General features: G+C 36.5%; 1 protein-coding gene across 9 annotated transcripts in view; it reads right to left on the bottom strand.

Annotated features, from left to right (window-relative positions):
• WBP2NL (WBP2 N-terminal like) overlaps positions 1-24,340 on the bottom strand; it is a 116,862-nt gene that overhangs the window by 56,276 nt on the left and 36,246 nt on the right. For 8 of the 9 annotated variants that reach the window (XR_013179331.1, XR_013179328.1, XR_013179326.1 and 5 more), the window contains exon 4: positions 2,358-2,450. The exons of the other annotated variant lie outside the window; for it this stretch is intronic. Coding sequence is in view for 1 of the 8 variants with exons in the window: in XM_077169028.1 (XP_077025143.1) it covers positions 2,358-2,450 (93 nt within the window). In the remaining 7 variants the exon portion in view is untranslated. The remainder of the gene's footprint in view (positions 1-2,357; positions 2,451-24,340) is intronic. 9 annotated transcript variants of the gene reach the window in all.

Below are 24,340 nucleotides of genomic sequence, written 5' to 3'. Positions count from 1 at the left end.
ATCATTTGAATTTGAAAAAACATATATTAAATAATAATACTGTATAATTGTTAACTTTGCTGAATTTGATAAGTACAGTGAGGTTTTATAAGAGACTGTCCTTGTTCTTAGGAGATCTAAGTAATCTCAAGTATTTAGGAATGAAGGTAATGATCTACATAACTTACTCCCAAATAGTTCAACAGAAACAAAACAAGAGTAAGATAAATTAAATGTGGGAAAATGGTTACAATGGTTAAGTCTAGATGAAGGATCATGGGAGTTCTCTGTAATATTCTTAAAACCTTTCTACAGATCTGAATTTTTTTCCAAATAAAGTTAAAAGAGAGAGAAGAGGAGATTTAGGATTCCAAGTCCATTACCATCATTATTAACTGTAGATTATATAACCTTTTGACTCAGTTTCCTCAGCTTTAAACAACAGAATGAGGATTAAATAAATTAACACATGCCAAGCCCTGGAACACTGCCAGCATATGGTAAGCATTCAATAAATGTTAGCTAGTATTATTAAGTCTAAAATTGAACTCTTTTCCTCTCCAGCTTAGTTTGTCTCATATTCTTACCCTTGGTTTTTAGCATCATGATCCATTTAGTCTTCTAAGTAAAAAACTTTACTCCATCCTTCTGGGTGTCCCCAACACTTTGTCCTTGACTTTATTGTAAGTATGATAATATATTCACATATGGGTGTCTGTCTCTACTGGATAGTTAGCTCCTCAGAGGTGGGGGACATCTGTTCTGTATCTCTAATATCTAACACAATGGATGGAGCTGAGGTCATAAAGATTTGATGATCAGAGTAAATTAGTGAATAAATGATTGAGAAAATGAACAAACACATGAGGCTAATTCTTGCCAGGTTCCAAAATGGTATTTTTTATATTGTTATACTAGCTTTACATTCAGGTAAGCATTCCATTTGGTCAAAATGGACTTTTTTTCACATACCATTCTATCATTTTTCCTATAGGTTTTTACATTTATTTTCACAAACAAGAATATCAAGAATTTCCTTTTTTATTATTACTATTATCTTGGTAAACTTTGGGGATTAAAACCACAATTTGTGTGTATTTAGAGGGGGATTTAACCTAGAATCTCCAGAAATTCTCTCTTATCACACAAATTATAAGCAAAATTTCATCAGTATTTTCTTTTGAAGAAAGCATACATAACTTTCATCAGATTCTCAAAGTGGTCTGTGATTTAACAAAACATTACCATACTAAATAAAGCTTAATTTACTTTAAAATAATATGGGGAGTGGGTAAGTGGGAATGGATACAGATAAAACAAGATACCCATGAATTAATAACTACTAAAGCTGGGCAATGGGTACTTAAGGGTTTAATGTATCATTGCACTTAAATATGTATATACGTTTTTCAAAATAATACATAAAAATGGATATGTAACATCACTTTTTCTAGTCAGGCAGTGAATATTTGAGTGTTTATCAAATTTCTGGAACTATGCTAGGCAGTAGGAAGTTAGTGATGAATAAAAGAAATATGACTACTACCCTATCAGGCTTTTCATTTTAGTGAGGAAAAAAGACATTAAATTACAGGGAGATTTAGACTAACTTGGAGGGATAGAGGTAGCTTCTCTAATGAAGTGATACTTATGCTGATACATGAAAAAGGTGCTAGGCAAGTTCAGTGCCATTAGGGGTAGAAGACAAGGGAAATGTATGAAAAGCATTCCAAGAAGAACAAGAAGTGTGAAGAGTGAGAATGAGGCACAAAAGACATCCATTTTGACCAGACAATAAAAGGTGAGAGAGGAGTGAAGCTAGACTGAACAAAAACATATCAGAAAAGGTTTATTTTTATTCTATGTGTGAAAGAGCTATTTGGTACATCTATTAGATTGGTGCTATAGGGCTGGCTAGTACTTGTATCCCTCTCTCATGGAAGACTGGGACTAAACCTATTTCATTGCCAGAGAGGAGGGAAGACAAAATGCCATACCAGAGGAAGGATAGCTATGGCAACTTGGGCTACCTGATCGGAAAAAGAACCCACTCAATGGACATATGAGAGCAGCGTTCAAATGGACAAAGAACTATCAGGTATAACTAGTTGTCTGCGTATCTGACTATAAGCTCCCACCAGACTGAAAGCTCCTTCAGAGCAGGGAGAGACTGTAGAGTATGAATATTTGCGTTCCCTGCATGTTGTATGGTATTTGGCACATAGTAGGTAGGCTCAGGAAATGCAAGCTGAATATCTGTGCAAGTGCCAACTGCCTGATCACAGAGGCCAGAAAACCTTGACTGGTTAACAGTCCTACCTCAATTCCACAGGCCTCAAAAGCCCAAAGTGCTTAATATCTTTATCAACATCACTCACCAGCAGAGGCAGCTTTCATCATCAACTGGGAAAACTGGATGGCACCTCCTTTTCGGAAGGATAATTTAAACATGGCCTGTCCTTCCCAGCCACCTGGGGGAAGAAATGGCACATGCTCATAAAGTGACCTGCACAGCTGGCCACAGAAAGATGGCTGCAATTGCTGTGAGAAGCACTACCCAAAGAGGCAGAGCAGCTTTTGTTTGAATTCTAACATGAGTCAAGACTGCATCTTAATCCTTCTGGAAGCTTTTGAGGAAAAAGAACAAAAAACATACTTCTGAGGTGGGACGGACTTCCGGGAAGATGACAGAAGCAAGGAGTTCACTTCTGCGCGGTGGAACAAGATAGGGGACAATGAGAAAATGACTGCGACTGTGGTCCCAGGATATGAGTAATCAAAAAGGGTCTCCTGGATGTTTTTGGAGAGAAGAGAGGAGGACCGGGATGGGGAGAGGGGGACAGGATGAATCGACCTTGATCCCCACCGGGGGTGGGCTATGGCTCGAGGGGAGGTGCAGATTGGAGAGAACTGACCATCCCTCTACTCCAGCATGCCCCAGCTGCTGTCTCAGGGAACTTTGCCACGGGGTCTACAGTTGGAATTGCCTGAGGGGAGCCCAGAGGTGGACCTGATCATCCACTACAAAGGTGGCACCCCCAAGTGCTGGGAGCAGTTGCTTGGCTGGATGCAGAGAATAGCCATCCTGGCCGGCTAGGTGTGTTACCAATCCACTGGGCGCCAGGTGCTGCAGGCAGGCTGACCCCCCAAGAGCTGATGTGCTCACCGCATCCTACAAGCAAAGACTGATCGTCCCTCTGCCGACTCCCCTCCAGCCCCCCTCGCCCCCTCCCCTTTGGCCAAGCACATCCTCTTCCAGCTGCCAAGTATATATTCGCAGAGGGGCAGGCCTGAGGGAAGAGGAGCCTCGGGGGAAGCTGTAAGTGCAGGCATGCTAACTCCCTCTCTCCCTAGGTTTTTTTTTTCTTTTTCCCATCTTTTAAAAATATATAATTTCTTTATATATTTTTTATTAGTAGTATTATTTCTAAATATATTTTCATTAGCTTTTTATTTTATGTTTTAATTAATTAATTAATTTAATTTTTTCTCCATTCTGTGGGCACCTATCTGAGTTCATTACCAATATATCTTCAGGTGTCTTCTTCTGACTTTGGGGTCTACTACTGATGAGGTGTGTCTTTTGTTGCTGCTGCTGCTGCTGTTGTTTTTTCATATTTTTATTATATTACTATCTTATTTTAATTTTTCTTTTTTTTGTTGGGTGCATGAGTAGGGAATCAAAACCAGGTCTCCCAGGTAGAAGGTGGATGTTTTGCCACTGAAGTAACCGTGCACACCAGCATAGCTTTCAACAGACCCTCAAGTTGAACTGTACTCCCTACATGAGATCTAGGTCTTGGTTTAGCATGCAATAACTGACAAACCAAGTGCAAAAAGAAACTTTCAGCACAAAACCAAGTAAATACAAAACTTTTTACAAGTGAAGGAAACCAACTTGCAAAATAATCTTATTAATATAATCAAGTGCCCCAACGCATCAGAAAATCACAAAGCATGTGAAGATCCCAGCAGAAATGGCCCAGCCAAACAACCAAATCAAAACTCCAGAGGGGACACAGAATATTGAACAACTACTCAAGAATATTTATAAAGAAATAGAGGATATAAGGAAGACACTAGAACAGGAAAAAAAAAAGAATTCAAAAGATTAAATAGAATAATGGCAGATCTCACAAAGATGAAAGACCAAGTAGATCAAATTAGAAATATACTAGAGGCATACTATAGCAGGTTAGAAGAAGCAGAAGGAAGAATAAGTGAGTTAGAAGACAGAACAATTGAACTAGAGTGCACAAAAGAACACAGGACAAGACTGATGGAAAAAATGGAACTGGATCTTAGAGAAATGATGGACAAGAGGTGCAAAAATATAAAAATCATTGGTGTCCCAGAAGGAAGAAGAGAAGAGTAAAGGGCTGGGAAAGGTAGTTGAAGATAGAATTAGGGAAAACTTCCCAACCCTTATAAAAGACAAAAATATTCAAATCAAAAAGGTCCAATGAACCCTATTAAATAGAATAAATCCAAATAGGCCTACTCTAAGACACATCAAACAGTCAAATGTTGAAGAGAAACAGAGAGCCCTGAAAGCAGCATGAGAAGAAATGCCTACTAATACAAGGGAAAACACTGAGTTTGGACTACTCAATAGGCACCATGGAAGCAAGAAGGAAGTAGTATGATATATTAAGATTCTGAACGAGAAAGGCTTCCAGCCAAGAATTCTTTATCCAGCCAAGCTGTCCTACATAATTGAGGAAAATATTAAAATCTTCCAAGACAAAGACTGAGAGAACTAGTCAACAAGATACATGTCCTACCAGAAATATTTAAGGGAGTCCTGTCAGCTGAAAAAAAAGATAGGAGAGGGATCTAGAGGAGGGCACAGAATTCAGGAATATCAGTAGCAGTAATTTAAAGGATAAAAAGAGGGAGAAGGAAAAGAACATATAGATCTGACAAATAAAAACTAAAGGATAGGGTGGTGCAACAGTGGCTCAGAGGCAGAATTCTTGCCTGCTATGCCGGAGACCGGGGTTCAATTCCTCCCCATGCAAACAAACAAACAAACAAAAAAACTAAAGTCCAAGATGGTAATGTCAAGAACTGCTTTTACAGTAATTACTCTGATGGTAAATGGATTAAACTCGCAATTAAAAGACAGATTGGCAGAATGGATTAAAGATACAATACATCTATATGCTGTTTACAAGAGACAATTCTTAGACCCAAGGACACAATAAGATTGAAAGGATGGAAAAAGATCTTCTATGCAAGCTTTGACCAAAAGAAAGCAGGAGTAACTATACTAATATCGATAAAATAGATTTTAAATGTAAAGACGTCATAAGACAAAGAAGGACACTAGATATTAATAAAATGGACAATTCACCAAGAGGAAATAACGATCATAAATGTTTACACTCCCAATCAAGGAGCTCCAAAGTACACGAGATAAGCATTGGCAAAACTGAAGAAAGCTAGAGATAATAATAAGGGAGACTTCAATACACCACTCTCCACTATACATAGACCAACCAGACAGGATCAACAAAGAAATAGAAAATGCAAACAATGGGATAAATGAGTTAAACTTAATAGACATATATAGATCTTTACACCCCAAAACACCAGGATATACATTCTTCTCTATCACACATGGAACATTCTCCAGGACAGATCATATACTGGGACACAAACTGCTTCTTTATAAATTTAATAGGATTTAAATTATCCAAAGCACTTTCTCTGTCCATAAGGGAATGAAGCTAGAAAGTAATAATTACCAAGAGCCAGAGCTTTCACAAATATATGGAGGTTAAACAACAAACTTGTTTTTAATGTTGCTTTATTATAAAATATAACATATACAAAACAAAGAAAAAAGCAATAATTTTCAAAGCACACTTCAACAAGAAGTGAAGAGTTTGTATGGGCTACCATTCCACCATCTCAGATTTTTCCTTCTCGCTGCTCCAAAACACTAGAGGCTAGAAGCAATATTAATATAACAATTCAGCAGCCATACTTCTTTGTTAAATCCCATTTTCTCTGTTACACCTCCTCCTTCTCCTTTAATTCTTCTCCCAATCTATAGGGATCTTTGGGCAATGCTTGTTCTGACCTTCATATGTTGAGAAGGAATGTCCACATTAAAGGATAGAGAGATGAAACATGTAATTCCTAGAGGGTTCCTAGGTCAGATAAATCCTGAAACTTAGAGAGACAACCTCCCCAAGATTATCAACAACACACTCTTAAATAATCAGTAGGTCAAAAAAGAAATTGCTAGAGAAATCAGTAAATATCTGGAGATGAATGATTATGAGAATAGACTATATCAAAACTTATGGGATGCGGCAAAAGCATGCTGACAAAAAATTTATTGTACTAAATGCCTATATTAAAAACCAAGACTGAGCAAAACTTGAGGACTTAACTGTTCACCTGGAGAATTTAGAGAAAGAATAGGAAACTAACCTAAAAGTAAATAAAAGAAGAGAAATAACAAAGATTAAAGCAGGAATAAACAAGCTAGAGAACAATAAAACAATAGAAAGAATCAACAAAACCAAAAGTTGATTCTTTGAGAAAATCAATTAAACTGATGGACCCCTAGCTAGACTACAAAGAAAAAAAGAGGACACAAATAAACAAAATCAGAAATGAGAGGGGGGGTCATTACCATGGATCATGAAGAAATTTTTAAAATTTGTAAGAGAATGCTATGAACGATATGCCAACAAACTAGACAATTTTGATGAAATGGAAAAATTCCTAGAAACACACAAACTACCTATACTGACTTGAGATGAAATGGAAGATTCTAATGAACCAACTACAAATAAAGAGATTAAATCAACCACCAAAAATCTTTCCACAAAAGAAAGCCCAAGACAAGACATCTTCACAGGGGAATGTTATCAAACATTCAGAGAACTAACACAAATTGTGTTCAAACTCTTACAGAAAATTGAGGAAAAAGGAACACTACCTAACTCATTTTATGAAGCTAACATCATTCTAATACCAAAACCATTATAAAGAGGCTACAAGAAAGGAAAACTACAGACCAATATTCCTAATGAACATAAATGCAAAAATTCTTAACAAAAAGTCTTAGCAAATCGTATCCAATGACTCATTAAAAGAATTATATATCATAATCAAGTGGGGTTTATACCAGGAATGCAAGGGTGGTTCAACACAAGGAAATCAAGCTACGAAATTCACCACATTAACAAATCAAAAGGGAAAAATCACATGATAGCAATCGATGCTGAAAAAGCATTCAACAAAATCCAGCCCTTTCCTGATTAAAAACACTTCAAAAGGTGGGAATTGAAGGAAACTTTCTCAATATCATAAAGGGCATATATGAAAAACCCATAGTCAGCATCATATTTAATGGTGAGAGACTGAAAGCCTTCCCCTTAAGTTTGGGAACAAGACAGGGATGCCCATCGTCACTGCTATTATCCAACATTGTACTAGAAGTCCTAGCTGGAGCAATTAGACAGGAGAAATAAATAAAAGGTATCCAAATAGGAAAAGAAGAAATAAAATTTTCATTATTTGCAGATGATATGACCCTACACATAGAAAACCCTGAGAAATCTACAACAAAGCTACCTGAGTTAATAAACAAATTCAGCAAAGTGGTGGCATAAGAGATTAATGTAAAAAAAATCAGTAATATTTCTATACACAAGCAATGATCTGAGAAGACAATTAAGGAAAAAATTCCATTCAAAATGGCAACCAAAAGAATCAGGTATCTAGGAATAAACCTAACCAGGGATGTCAAGGACTTGTACTCAGAAAACTATAAAACATAGCCAAAAACAAATTTTAAAATGACCTGAATAGATTAAACACATTCCATGCTCATGGGTAAGAAGGTTGAATGCTATTAAGAAGTCAATTCTAGGGAGGGGGACAAGATGGCGGCTTAGTAAGGTACGTGCATCTCAGTTCCTCCTCCAGAGCAAATACTAGGTGAACAGAAACAGTGCAGAACAGCTCCCGGGGCCACGGCAGGGAATGGATACACAGCGTACCCCAGTCTGGACTGGCTAGTCTGACTGCGAGACTCGGCTGCGGTGAGATCCCCGAGTGGCGCGCGACTACCCGAGCAGCAGCAGCTGTGGCGGCCGGAGCTCCTCCCTCCCTCCTTCCCGGGCCGGCTGAGAGTCCCGGAGAGGCAAGTTTCCCAAGCCGCGGCAGCCGGCGCCCCTCTTTTGCGGGCCGCTTAATGGACCGGCTACGAGTCTCGGATCAGAGGGCTACCCAAGCCCCGGTGGCCCACACCCACGGGCGGCGTCCAGGTCCGGCGGCGAATTCCCCGGGCCCGCTGCGGGCGGCGACTGATACCCCTCCAGGGAGAGAAGGGAATTTCCGACAGTGGCAGGGACTGGGTCCAACCAAACACCAATAGGGAAATTAATAAAGGAGTCACAGGGTCCCCTCAAGCCGCGGCGGCTGACGCCCACACCACGCGCGACCCCCCGAACAAACTGAGAGAATTGGATCGGAAATCCCCAGGCCGCGGAGAACGGTGACCGGGCGGATCCCTTCCAAACACGTGAGACAAACGTGTGCCACGAGCGCCACTTACTGGGCAGAATAAGAAAAACAGAACCCAGAGATTTCACAGAAAAATCTTACAACCTTGTTGGGTCCGACACCCAGGGAAATCTGACAAAATGCCCAGACGCCAGCAGCAGAAGATAACGGTCCACGCTCAGAAGATTGAGAATATAGCCCAGTCAAAGGAACAAATCAATAGTTCAAATGCGATACAAGAGCAGAGACAACTAATGCTGAATATACGAACAGAAATGGAAAACCTCTTCAAAAAGGAAATCGATAAATTAAGGGAGGACATGAAGAAGACATGGGCTGAACTAAAAGAAGAAATAGAAAATCTGAAAAAACAAATCACAGAACTTATGGAAGTGAAGGATAAAGCAGAAAAGATGGAAAAAACAATGGATACTTACAATGATAGAATTAAAGAGACAGAAGATAGAATTAGTGATTTGGAGGATGGAACATCTGAATTCCAAAACGAAGCAGAAACTATCGGGAAAAGAATGGAAACATTTGAACAGGGTATCAGGGAACTCAAGGACAATATGAACCGCACAAATATACATGTTGTGGGTGACCCAGAAGGAGAAGAGAAGGGAAAAGGAGGAGAAAAACTAATGGAAGAAATTATCACTGAAAATTTCCCAACTCTTATGAAAGATCTAAAATTATAAATGAAAGAAGTGCAGCGCACCCCAAAGAGATTAGACGCAAATAGGCGTTCTCCAAGACACTTACTAGTTAGAATGTCAGAGGTCAAAGAGAAAGAGAGGATCTTGAAAGCAGCAAGACAAAAACAATCCATCACATACAAGGGAAACCCAATAAGACTATGTGTAGATTTCTCAGCAGAAACCATGGAAGCTAGAAGACAGTGGGATGATATATTTAAATTACTAAAAGAGAAAAACTGCCAACCAAGACTCCTATATCCAGCAAAATTATCCTTCAAAAATGATGGAGAAATTAAAACATTCTCAGACAAAAAGTCACTGAGAGAATTTGTGACCAAGAGACCAGCTCTGTAAGAAATACTAAAGGGAGCACTACACTCAGATACAAAAAGACAGAAGAGAGAGGTATGGAGAAGAGTGTAGAAAGAAGGAAAATCAGATATGATATATATAATACAAAAGGCAAAATGGTAGAGGAAAGTATTACCCAAACAGTAATAACACTAAATGTTAATGGACTGAATTCCCCAATCAAAAGACATAGACTGGCAGAATGGATTAAAAAACAGGATCCTTCTATATGCTGTCTACAGGAAACACATCTTAGACGCAAAGATAAACATAGGTTGAAAGTGAAACGTTGGGAAAAGATATTTCATGCAAATAACAACCAGAAAAGGGCAGGAGTAGCTATACTAATATCCAACAAATTAGACTTCAAATGTAAAACAGTTAAAAGAGACAAAGAAGGACACTATCTACTAATAAAAGGAACAATTCAACAAGAAGACGTAACAATCATAAATATTTATGCACCGAACGAGAAAGCCCCAAAATACGTGAGGAATACACTGCAAACACTGAAAAGGGAAATAGACACATCTACCATAATAGTTGGAGACTTTAATTCCCCCCTCTCGTCAGCGGACAGAATATCTAGACAGAGGATCAATAAAGAAATAGAGAATTTGAATATTACAATAAAAGAGCTAGACTTAACAGACATTTATAGGACATTACGTCCCACAACAGCAGGATACAACTTTTTCTCAAGTGCTCATGGATCATTCTCAAAGATAGACCATATGATGGGTCACAAAGCAAGTCTTAACAAATTTAAAAAGATTGAAATCATACACAACACTTTCTCGGATCATAAAGGAATGAAGTTGGAAATCAATAATAGGTGGAGTGCCAGAAAATTCACAAATACGTGGAGGCTCAACAACACACTCTTAAACAACGACTGGGTCAAAGAAGAAATTGCAAGAGAAATTAGCAAATACCTTGAGGCGAATGAAAATGAAAACACAACATTTCAAAACTTATGGGACGCAGCAAAGGCAGTGCTAAGAGGGAAATTTATTGCCCTAAATGCCTATATCAGAAAAGAAGAAAAGGCAAAAATGCAGGAATTAACTGTCCACTTGGAAGAACTGGAGAAAGAACAGCAAACTAATCCCAAAGCAAGCAAAAGGTAAGATAACAAAAATTAGAGCAGAAATAAATGAAATTGAAAACATGAAAACAATAGAGAAAATCAATAAGACCAGAAGTTGGTTCTATAAGAAAATCAACAAGATTAATGGGCCCTTAGCAAGATTGACAAAAAGAAGAAGAGAGAGGATGCAAATAAATAAGATCAGAAATGGAAGAGGAGACATAACTACTGACCTCACAGAAATAAAGGAGGTAATAACAGGATACTATGAACAACTTTACGCTAATAAATACAACAATTTAGATGAAATGGACAAGTTCCTAGAAAGGCATGAACAACCAACTTTGACTCAAGAAGAAATAGATGACCTCAACAAACCAATCACAAGTAAAGAAATTGAATTAGTCATTCAAAAGCTTCCTAAAAAGAAAAGTCCAGGACCAGACGGCTTCACTTGTGAATTCTTTCAAACATTCCAGAAAGAATTAGTACCAACTCTCCTCAAACTCTTCAAAAAAATCGAAGAGGAGGGAAAACTACCTAATTCATTCTATGAAGCCAACATCACCCTCATACCAAAACCAGGCAGAGATATTACAAAAAAAGAAAACTACAGACCAATCTCTCTAATGAACATAGATGCAAAAATCCTCAATAAAATTCTAGCAAATCGTATCCAACAACACATTAAAAGAATTATACATCATGACCAAGTAGGATTCATCCCAGGTATGCAAGGATGGTTCAACATAAGAAAATCAATTAATGTAATACACCATATCAACAAATCAAAGCAGAAAAATCACATGATCATCTCAATTGATGCAGAGAAGGCATTTGACAAGATTGAACATCCTTTCCTGTTGAAAACATTTCAAAAGATAGGAATACAAGGGAACTTCCTTAAAATGATAGAGGGAATATATGAAAAACCCACAGTTAATATCATCCTCAATGGGGAAAAATTGAAAACTTTCCCCCTAAGATCAGGAACAAGACAAGGATGTCCACTATCACCACTATTATTCAACATTGTGTTGGAGGTTCTAGCCAGAGCGATTAGACAAGAAAAAGAAATACAAGGCATCAAAATTGGAAAGGAAGAAGTAAAACTCTGTTTGCTTCTGATATGATATGATACTATATACGTTGAAAACCCTGAAAAATCCGCAGCAAAACTACTAGAGCTAATAAATGAGTACAGCAAAGTAGCAGGTTACAAGATCAACATTCAAAAATCTGTAGTGTTTCTATACACTAGCAACGAACAAGCTAAGGGGGAAATCAGGAAACGAATTCCATTTACAATTGCAACTAAAAGAACAAAATACTTAGGAATAAATTTAACTAAAGAGACAAAAGACCTATACAAAGAAAACTACAAAAAACTGCTAAAAGAAATCACAGAAGACCTAAATAGATGGAAGGGCATACCGTGTTCATGGATTGGAAGACTAAATATAATTAAGATGTCAATCCTACCTAAACTCATCTACAGATTCAATGCAATACCAATCAAAATCCCAACAACTTATTTTTCAGAATTAGAAAAACCAATAAGCAAATTTATCTGGAAGGGCAGGTTGTCCCGAATTGCTAAAAACATCCTGAGGAAAAAAAACGTAGCTGGAGGTCTAGCGATGCCGGACTTTAAGGCATATTATGAAGCCACAGTGGTCAAAACAGCATGGTACTGGCATAAAGATAGATATATCGACCAATGGAATCGAATAGAGTGCTCAGATATAGACCCTCTCATCTATGGACATTTGATCTTGGATAAGGCTGTCAAGCCAACTCACCTGGGGGACAGAACAGTCTCTTCAATAAATGGTGCCTAGAGAACTGGATATCCATAAGTAAAAATATGAAAGAAGACCTGTATCTCACACCTTATACAAAAATTAACTCAAAATGGATCAAAGATCAAAACATTAGGTCTAAGACCATAAAACAGTTAGAGGAAACTGTAGGGAGATATCTTACGAATCTTACAACTGGAGGCAGTTTTATGGACCTTAAACCTAAAGCAAGAGCACTGAAGAAGGAAATAAATAAATGGGAGCTCCTCAAAATTAAACACTTTTGTGCATCAAAGAACTTCATCAAGAAAGTAAAAAGACAGCCTACACAATGGGAGACAATATTTGGAAACGACATATCAGATAAAGGTCTAGTATCCAGAATTTATAAAGAGATTGTTCAACTCAACAACAAAAAGACAGCCAACCCAATTACAAAATGGGAAAAAGACTTGAACAGACACCTACCAGAAGAAGAAATACGAATGGCCAAGAGGCACATGAAGAGATGCTCAATGTCCCTGGCCATTAGAGAAATGCAAATCAAAACCACAATGAGATATCATCTCACACCCACCAGAATGGCCATTATCAACAAAACAGAAAATGACAAGTGCTCGAGAGGATGCGGAGAAAGAGGCACACTTATCCACTGTTGGTGGGAATGTCAAAGGGTGCAACCACTGTGGAAGGCAGTTTGGCGGTTCCTCAAAAAGCTGAATATAGAATTGCCATACGACCCGGCAATACCGTTGCTAGGTATCTACTCAAAGGACTTAAGGGCAAAGACACAAACGGACATTTGCACACCAATGTTTATAGCAGCGTTATTTACAATTGCAAAGAGATGGAAACAGCCAAAATCTCCATCAACAGAAGAATGGCTAAACAAACTGTGGTATATACATACGATGGAATATTATGCAGCTTTAAGACAAGATAAACTTATGAACCATGTAATAACATGGATGGACCTAGAGAATATTATGCTGAGTGAATCCAGCCAAAAAATAAAGGACAAATACTGTATGGTCCCACTGATGTGAACGGACATTCGAGAATAAACTTGAAATATGTCATTGGTAACAGAGTTCAGTAGGAGTTAGAAACAGGGTAAGAAAATGGGTAATTGAAGCTGAAGGGATACAGACTGTGCAACAGGACTGGATACAAAAACTCAAAAATGGACAGCACAATAATACCTAATTGTAAAGTAATCATGTTAAAACACTGAATGAAGCTGCATCTGAGCTATAGGGTTTTTTTTGTTTCTGTTGGCTTGTTTGTTTGTTTGTTTGTTGTTGTTTTTTACTATTATTACTACTTTTATTTCTTTTCTTTATATTAACATTTTATATCTTTTTCTGTTGTGTTGCTAGTTCATCTAAACCGATCCAAATGTACTAAGAAACGATGATCATGCATCTATGTGATGATGTTAAGAATTACTGAGTGCATATGTAGAACGGTATGATTTCTAAATGTTGTGTTAATTTCTTTTTTTTTTTTCTTTCCATTAAAAAAAAAAAAAAACGAAGCTGGAGGTCTCGCGCTGCCTGACTTTAAGGCATATTATGAAGCCACAGTGGTCAAAACAGCATGGTACTGGCATAAAGATAGATATATCGACCAATGGAATCAAATAGAGTGTTCAGATATAGACCCTCTCATCTATGGACATTTGATCTTTGATAAGGCAGTCAAGCCAACTCACCTGGGACAGAACAGTCTCTTCAATAAATGGTGCCTGGAGAACTGGACATCCATATCCAAAAGAATGAAAGAGGCCCCGTATCTCACACCCTATACAAAAGTTAACTCAAAATGCATCAAAGATCTAAACATTAGGTCTAAGACCATAAAACAGTTAGAAAAATGTAGGGATAGGAAAATGTAGAGAGATATCTTATGAATCTTATAACTGGAGGCGGTTTTATGGACCTTAAACCTAAAGCAAGAGCACTGAAGAAAGAAATAAATAAATGGGAGCTCCTCAAAATTAAACAATTTTGTGCATCAAAGAACTTCATCAAGAAAGTAAAAAGACAGCCTACACAATGGGAGACAATATTTGGAAACGACATATCAGATAAAGGTTTAGTATCCAGAATTTGTAAAGAGATTGTTCAACTCAACAACAAAAAGACAGCCAACCCAATTACAAAATGGGAAAAAGACTTGAACAGACACCTCTCAGAAGAGGAAATACAAATGGCCAAAAAGCACATGAAGAGATGCTCAATGTCCCTGGCCATTAGAGAAATGCAAATGAAAACCACAATGAGATATCATCTCACACCCACCAGAATGGCCATTATCAACAAAACAGAAAATGACAAGTGCTGGAGAGGATGTGGAGAAAGAGGTACACTTATCCACTGTTGGTGGGAATGTCAAATGGTACAACCACTGTGGAAGGCAGTTTGGCGGTTCCTCAAAAAGCTGAATACAGAATTGCCATATGACCCAGCAATACCATTGCTAGGTATCTACTCAGAGGACTTAAGGGCAAAGACACAAACGGACATTTGCACACCAATGTTTATAGCAGCATTATTTACAAATGCAAAGAGATGGAAACAGGCAAAATGTCCATCAACAGACGAGTGGCTAAACAAACTGTGGTATATACATACGATGGAATATTATGCAGCTCTAAGACAAAATAAACTTATGAAGCATGTAATAACATAGATGGACCTAGAGAACATCATGCTGAGTGAGACTAGCCAAAAACTAAAGGACAAATACTGTATGGTCTCACTGATATGAACCGGCATTAGTGAATAAACTTGGAATATGTCATTGGTAACAGAGACCATCAGGAGATAGAAATAGGGTAAGATAATGGGTAATTGGAGCTGAAGGGATACAGACTGTACAACAGGACTGGATACAAAAACTCAGAAATGGACAGCACAATACTACCTAATTGTAATGTAATTATGTTAAAACATTGAATGAAGCTGCATGTGAGGTATAGTTTTTTTTTCCTATTATCGTTTTATTTCTTATTCTGTTGTCTTTTTATTTCTTTTTCTAAATCGATGCAAATGTACTAAGAAATGATGAATATGCAACCACGTGATGATATTAAGAATTACTGATTGTATATGTAGAATGGAATGATTTCTAAATGTTTTGTTAATTTTTTTAATGAATAAAAAAAGAAAATGTGGTAATACAAAAAAACATATGGATCAAAAATAAATAAATAATAGGGGGAACAAATGTTAAAATACATTTAGTAGATTGAAATGCTAGTGATCAATGAAAGGGAGTGGTAAAGGGTATAGGAAAAAATAGGGAGGGCGGGCCATGTTGGCTCAGCAGGCAAGAATGCTCGCCTGCCATGCCAGAGGACCCAGGTCCGATTCCTGGTGCCTGCCCATGTAAAAAAGAAAAAATAGGGGAAACAAGAGCTAAAATATATTGGGTAGGTGGAAATACTAGCAGTCAATGTGAGGGAGGGCTAAGAGGTATGGTATGTGAGTTTTTTCTTTTTTCTTTTTACTTCTTTTTCTGAATTGATGCAAATGTTCTAAGAAATGATCATGGTGATGAATATACAACTATGTAATGATATTGTGAGTTATTGATTATATACCAAGAATAGAATGATCATATGGTAAGAATGTTCATGTTTGTATGTCGTTATGCTTTAAAAAAAAACAAAAAAACAGCTTGGTAATGGCACAAAGATAGCAGTATCAATTAATGGAATGGAATTCAGAGTGCAGAGACAGACCAACAAATCTATGGACAATTATCTTTGATAAGGTCCCCAAATCCAACGAACTGGGACAGAATAGTCTCTTCACTAAATGGGCATGGGATAATTGAATATCAATAGCCAAAAGAATGAAAGAAGACCCCTATCTTGTGCCCTATATAAAAATTAATTAAAACTGGATTAAAGGGCAGGCCACGGTGGCTTAGCAAACAAGAGTTCTCACCTGCCATGCCAGGTTCGATTCCTGATGCCTGCCCATGCAAATAAAAAAAAAAAATGGATTAAAGATCTAAATGTAAGAGCAAGTACTATAAAACTTCTAGAAGAAAATGCAGAGAAACATTCTCAAGACCTTGTAATAGGAGATAGTTTCTTAAACTTCACACCTAAAGCAAAAACCAGCAAAATAAAAAAACAGATAAACAGGAACTCCTCAAGATCAAAAGCTTCGGTGCCTCAGAGGACTTTGTAAAGAAAGTGAAAAGGCAAGGAAGTCAATGGGAGAAAATATTTGGAAACAACATTATCAGATAAGGGATTAATATCCTGTATACATAAAGAAAGTATACAATTCCCCAACAAAAGAGAAAACAACCCAATTATAAAATGGGCAGAGGATATGAATAGACACTTTTCTAAAGGGAAAATACAGATGACTAAAAAGCACATGAAGAGATGCTCATTTTCATTATTAAAATGGAAATGCAAATCAAGATGACAATGATATGTCACCTCACACCTACAAGGATGTCTGCTATTAAACGAACAGAAAACTACAAATGTTGGAGAGGATATGGAGAAATTGGAACACTTATTCACTGTTGGTGGGAAAGTATAATGGTGCAGCTGCTGTGGAAGAGTTTGGCGAGTCCTTAGGAAACTAAATATTGAGTTGCCTTATGGCCTGGCAATACCAATACTCAGTACATACCCAGAAGGGTTGAAAGCAGTGACACAAACAGACATTTGTACTGATGTTAATAGTAGCACTATTCACAATTGCCAAAAGATGAAATAATCCAAGTGCCCATACATGGACAAGTGGATAAACAAAATGTGGTATATACATACAATGGAATATTATGCAGCTGTAAGATGAAATGAAGTCCTGAAGGATATGACAACGTGAATGAACCTTGAGGACATAATGCCAAGTGAAATAAGTCAGACATAAAAGGACAAATACTGTAGGGTGGTCCAATGGTGGCTCAGTGGTAGAATTCTCACCTCCCATGCCAGAGACCTGGGTTCGATTCCAGGAGCCTGCCCATGCCAAAAAACAAAACAAAATAAAACAAAATTGTTTGAAAGAATAATATAAAAAAAAAAAAAAAGTAATACAAAAGTACAAATTCTCTAATTCATTCTATGAAGCCAACATCACCCTCATACCAAAACCAGGCAAAGATATTACAAAAAAAGAAAACTACAGACCAATCTCTCTAATGAATACAGATGCAAAAATCCTCAATAAAATTCTAGCAAATCGTATCCAACAACACATTAAAAGAATTATACATCATGACCAAGTAGGATTCATCCCAGGTATGCAAGGATGGTTCAACATAAGAAAATCAATTAATGTAATACACCATATCAACAAATCAAAGCAGAAAAATCACATGATCATCTCAATTGATGCAGAGAAGGCATTCGACAAGATTCAACATCCTTTCCTGTTGAAAACACTTCAAAAGATAGGAATACAAGGGAACTTCCTTAAAATGATAGAGGGAATATATGAAAAACCCACAGCTAATATCATCCTCAATGGGGAAAAATTGAAAACGTTCCCCCTAAGATCAGGAACAAGACAAGGATGTCCACTATCACCACTATTATTCAACATTGTGTTGGAGGTTCTAGCCAGAGCAATTAGACAAGAAAAAGAAATACAAGGCATCAAAATTGGAAAGGAAGAAGTAAAACTATCACTGTTTGCAGACGATATGATACTATACGTCGAAAACCCGGAAAAATCCACAACAAAACTACTAGAGCTAATAAATGAGTACAGCAAAGTAGCAGGTTACAAGATCAACATTCAAAAATCTGTAGCATTTCTATACACTAGCAATGAACAAGCTGAGGGGGAAATCAAGAAACGAATTCCATTTACAATTGAAACTAAAAGAATAAAATACCTAGGAATAAATTTAACTAAAGAGACAAAAAACCTATATAAAGAAAACTACAAAAAACTGCTAAAAGAAATCACAGAAGACCTAAATAGATGGAAGGGCATACCGTGTTCATGGATTGGAAGACTAAATATAGTTAAGATGTCAATCCTACCTAAATTGATTTACAGATTCAATGCAATACCAATCAAAATCCCAACAACTTATTTTTCAGAAATAGAAAAACCAATAAGCAAATTTATCTGGAAGGGCAGGGTGCCCCGAATTGCTAAAAACATCTTGAGGAAAAAAAACGAAGCTGGAGGTCTCGCGCTGCCTGACTTTAAGGCATATTATGAAGCCACAGTGGTCAAAACAGCATGGTATTGGCATAAAGATAGATATATCGACCAATGGAATCGAATAGAGTGCTCAGATATAGACCCTCTCATCTATGGACATTTGATCTTTGATAAGGCAGTCAAGCCAACTCACCTGGGACAGAGCAGTCTCTTCAATAAATGGTGCCTAGAGAACTGGATATCCATATGCAAAAGAATGAAAGAAGACCCATCTCTCACACCCTATACAAAAGTTAACTCAAAATGGATCAAAGATCTAAACATTAGGTCTAAGACCATAAAACAGTTAGAGGAAAATGTTGGGAGATATCTTATGGATCTTACAACTGGAGGCGGTTTTATGGACCTTAAACCTAAAGCAAGAGCACTGAAGAAGGAAATAAATAAATGGGAACTCCTCAAAATTAAACACTTTTGTGCATCAAAGAACTTCATCAAGAAAGTAGAAAGACAGCCTTCACAATGGGAGACAATATTTGGAAATGATATATCAGATAAAGGCCTAGTATCCAGAATTTATAAAGAGATTGTTCATCTCAACAACAAAAAGATAGCCAACCCAATTACAAAATGGGAAAAAGACTTGAACAGACACCTCTCAGAAGAGGAAATACGGATGGCCAAGAGGCACATGAAGAGATGCTCAATGTCCCTGGCCATTAGAGAAATGCAAATCAAAACCACAATGAGATATCATCTCACACCCACCAGAATGGCCATTATCAACAAAACAGAAAATGACAAGTGCTGGAGAGGATGTGGAGAAAGAGGCACACTTATCCACTGTTGGTGGGAATGTCAAAGGGTGCAACCACTGTGGAAGGCAGTTTGGCGGTTCCTCAAAAAGCTGAATATAGAACTGCCATACGACCCAGCAATACCATTGCTAGGTATCTACTCAAAGGACTTAAGGGCAAAGACACAAACGGACATTTGCACACCAATGTTTATAGCAGCATTATTTACAATTGCAAAGAGATGGAAACAGCCAAAATCTCCATCAACAGAAGAGTGGCTAAACAAACTGTGGTATATACATACGATGGAATATTATGCAGCTTTAAGACAAGATAAACTTATGAACCATGTAATAACATGGATGGACCTAGAGAATATTATGCTGAGTGAATCCAGCCAAAAACTAAAGGACAAATACTGTATGGTCCCACTGATGTGAACGGACATTCGAGAATAAACTTGAAATATGTCATTGGTAACAGAGTTCAGCAGGAGTTAGAAACAGGGTAAGACAATGGGTAATTGAAGCTGAAGGGATACAGACTGTGCAACAGGACTAGATACAAAAACTCAAAAATGGACAGCACAATAATACCTAATTGTAAAGTAATCATGTTAAAACACTGAATGAAGCTGCATCTGAGCTATAGGTTTTTGTTTTGTTTTGTGTTGTTTTGTTTTGATTTTACTATTATTACTTTTATTTTTTTCTCTATATTAACATTCTATATCTTTTTCGGTTATGTTGCTAGTTCTTCTAAACCAATGCAAATGTACTAAGAAATGATGATCATGCATCTATGTGATGATGTTAAGAATTAATGATTGCATGTGTAGAATGGTATGATCTCTAAATGTTGGGTTAATTTCTTTTTTCCGTTAATTAAAAAAAAAAAAGAAGGGATAATTGGAGATGAAGGGATACAGACTGTACAACGGGACTGGATATAAAAACTCAGAAATGGACAGCACAATACTACCCAATTGTAATGCAATTATGTTAAAACACTGAATGAAGCTGCATGTGAGGTATAGGTTTTTTGTTTTTGTTTTTTTTGTTTTTTTTCTTTCTATTATTGTTTTAATTCTTATTCTGTTGTCTTTTTATTTCTTTTTCTAAATCGATGCAAATGTACTAAGAAATGATGAATATGCAACTATGTGATGTTATTAAGAATTACTGATTGTACATGTAGATTGGAATGATTTCTAATTGTTTTGTTAATTCTTTTTTTAATTAATAAAAAAAAAAAAAAGAGAAGGGATAATTGGAGATGAAGGGATACAGACTGTACAACGGGACTGGATATAAAAACTCAGAAATGGACAGCACAATACTACCCAATTGTAATGCAATTATGTTAAAACACTGAATGAAGCTGCATGTGAGGTATAGGTTTTTTGTTTTTGTTTTTTTTGTTTTTTTTTCTTTCTATTATTGCTTTAATTCTTATTCTGTTGTCTTTTTATTTCTTTTTCTAAATCGATGCAAATGTACTAAGAAATGATGAATATGCAACTATGTGATGTTATTAAGAATTACTGATTGTACATGTAGATTGGAATGATTTCTAATTGTTTTGTTAATTCTTTTTTTAATTAATAAAAAAAAAAGTACAAATTCTGTATGATTTTGCTGTTAACTCTGCTAAAGGTAATCTCAGAGGTTATAGTGTAGAACATAGCAGATCTAGAGGTACACAAAAGGTACAGAAGAAAGGCTACCCAAAGAGGTTGAATGTAAGGAAATGTATAGAAGTGATGGTAACTAATTAGCAGGTTTATAAGTAACATTGCCATATTGAAGGTGAATATGATTAAAAGGGGATGTATAATGCCATGTATCCCACTGATTAAATCTACAATTATAAATAAGTTCTTGCACTGAGATGGTATAATCTAGGAATGCCTAGAGTGTATAATGATAGTGACTGAATGTACAAATTTAAAAAATGTTTTTGCATGAGGAAGAACAAAGGAATGTCATTACTGCAGGGTTCTGAAAATAGATGGTAATTAATATTTTAAAATTCTAACTTATGTGTAAGACTAAAGCAAAAAAATGTCTATTTGGTACAAAATTTATATTTTGACTAGTGCATTTCCTAATATAAGTTATGTAGACAGTTTAAATGAACACTGTAAGTACATGAAACTTGAGTAGGGTATGAGATTTTTTTTTTAACTTTTTATTAATTAAGAAAAATTAACAAACAAAACATTAAGATATCATTCCATTCTACATATACAATCAGTGATTCTTAATATCATCACATAGTTGCATGTTCATCATTTCTTAGAACATTTGCATCGATTTAGAAAAAGTAATAAAAGGACAACAGAAAAAGAAATAAAACGATAATAGAGAAAAAAAAGATTATACATACCATACCCCTTACCCCTCACTTTCATTTACCACTAGCATTTCAAATTAAATTTATTTATTTTCTTTTTTTATTAATTAAAGAAAAAAAAGAAATTAAAACAACATTTAGAAATAATTCCATTCTACATATGCAATCAGTAATTCTTAACATCATCACATAGATGTATGATCATCATTTCTTAGTACATTTGCATCGATTTAGGAAAAGAACTAGCAAAACAACAGAAAAAGATATACAATGTTACTATAAAGAAAAAATAAATACAATAATGTTAATAAAAACATAAGACACAAACAAACAAACAAAAACTATAGCTCAGATGCAGCTTCATTCAGTGTTTTAACATAATTACATTACAGTTAGGTATTATTGTGCTGTCCATTTTTGAGTTTTTGTATCTAGTCCTGTTGCACAGCCTGTATCCCTTCAGCTCCAATTACCCATTATCTTACCCTGTTTCTAACTCCTGCTGGTCTCTGTTACCAATGACATATTCCAAGTTTATTCTCGAATGTCCGTTCACATCAGTGGGACCACACAGTATTTGTCCTTTAGTTTTTGGCTGGATTCACTCAGCATAATGTTCTCTAGGTCCATCCATGTTATTACATGCTTCATAAGTTTATCCTGTCTTAATGCTGCATAATATTCCATCGTATGTATATACCACAGTTTGTTTAGCCATTCTTCTGTTGATGGAGATTTTGGCTGTTTCCATCTCTTTGCAATTGTAAATAACGCTGCTATAAACATTGGTGTGCAAATGTCCGTTTGTGTCTTTGCCCTTAAGTCCTTTGAGTAGATACCCAGCAACGGTATTGCTGGGTCATATGGCAATTCTATATTCAGCTTTTTGAGGAACCGCCAAACTGCCTTCCACAGTGGTTGCACCATTTGACATTCCCACCAACAGTGGATAAGTGTGCCTCTTTCTCCACATCCTCTCCAGCACTTGTCATTTTCTGTTTTGTTGATAATGGCCATTCTGGTGGGTGTGAGATGATTTCTCATTGTGGTTTTGATTTGCATTTCTCTAATGGCCAGGGACATTGAGCATCTCTTCATGTGCCTTTTGGCCATTTGTATTTCCTCTTCTGAGAGGTGTCTGTTCAAGTCTTTTTCCCATTTTGTAATTGGGTTGGCTGTCTTTTTGTTGTTGAGTTGAACAATCTCTTTATAAATTCTGGATACTAGACCTTTATCTGATAAGTCATTTCCAAATATTATCTCCCATTGTGTAGGCTGTCTTTCTACTTTCTTGATGAAGTTCTTTGATGCACAAAAGTGTTTAAGTTTGAGGAGCTCCCATTTATTTATTTCCTTCTTCAGTGCTCTTGCTTTAGGTTTAAGGTCCATAAAACCACCTCCAATTGTAAGTTTCATAAGATATCTCCCTACATTTTTCTCTAACTGTTTTATGGTCTTAGACCTAATGTTTAGATCTTTGATCCATTTTGAGTTAACTTTTGTATAAGGTGTGAGATATGGGTCTTCTTTCATTTTTTTGCATATGGATATCCAGTTTTCTAGGCACCATTTATTGAAGAGACTGTTCTGTCCCAGGTGAGTTGGCTTGACTGCCTTATCCAAGATCAAATGTCCATAGATGAGAGGGTCTATATCTGAGCACTCTATTCGATTCCATTGGTCAATATATCTATCTTTATGCCAGTACCATACTGTTTTGACCACTGTGGCTTCATAATATGCCCTAAAGTCCGGCAGCGTGAGACCTCCAGCTTCGTTTTTTTTCCCTCAAGATGTTTTTAGCAATTCGGGGCACCCTGCCCTTCCAGATAAATTTGCTTATTGGTTTTTCTATTTCTGAAAAATAAATTGTTGGGATTTTGATTGGTATTGCATTGAATCTGTAGATCAATTTAGGTAGGATTGACATCTTAACTATATTTAGTCTTCCAATCCATGAACACGGTATGCCCTTCCATCTATTTAGGTCTTCTGTGATTTCTTTTAACAGTTTTTAGTAGTTTTCTTTATATAGGTTTTTTGCCTCTTTAGTTAAATTTATTCCTAGGTATTTTATTCTTTTAGTTTCAATTGTAAATGGGATTCGTTTCTTGATTTCCCCCTCAGCTTGTTCATTACTAGTGTATAGAAATGCTACAGATTTTTGAATGTTGATCTTGTAACCTGCTACTTTGCTGTACTCATTTATTAGCTCTAGTAGTTTTGTTGTGGATTTTTCCGGGTTTTCAACGTATAGTATCATATCGTCTACAAACAGTGATAGTTTTACTTCTTCCTTTCCAATTTTGATGCCTTTTATTTCTTTTTCTTGTCTAATTGCTCTGGCTAGAACCTCCAACACAATGTTGAATAAAAGTGGTGATAGTGGACATCCTTGTCTTGTTCCTGATCTTAGGGGGAAAGTTTTCAATTTTTCCCCATTGAGGATGATATTAGCTGTGGGTTTTTCATGTATTCCCTCTATCATTTTAAGGAAGTTCCCTTGTATTCTTATCTTTTGAAGTGTTTTCAACAGGAAAGGATGTTGAATCTTGTCAAATGCCTTCCCTGCATCAATTGA

This window comes from Tamandua tetradactyla, chromosome 7 (assembly GCF_023851605.1).
Source record: "Tamandua tetradactyla isolate mTamTet1 chromosome 7, mTamTet1.pri, whole genome shotgun sequence".
NCBI lineage: Eukaryota > Metazoa > Chordata > Mammalia > Pilosa > Myrmecophagidae > Tamandua > Tamandua tetradactyla.
The sequence above is the reverse complement of the archived record's forward strand: the minus strand, read 5'-3'. Positions and strand labels throughout refer to the sequence as shown.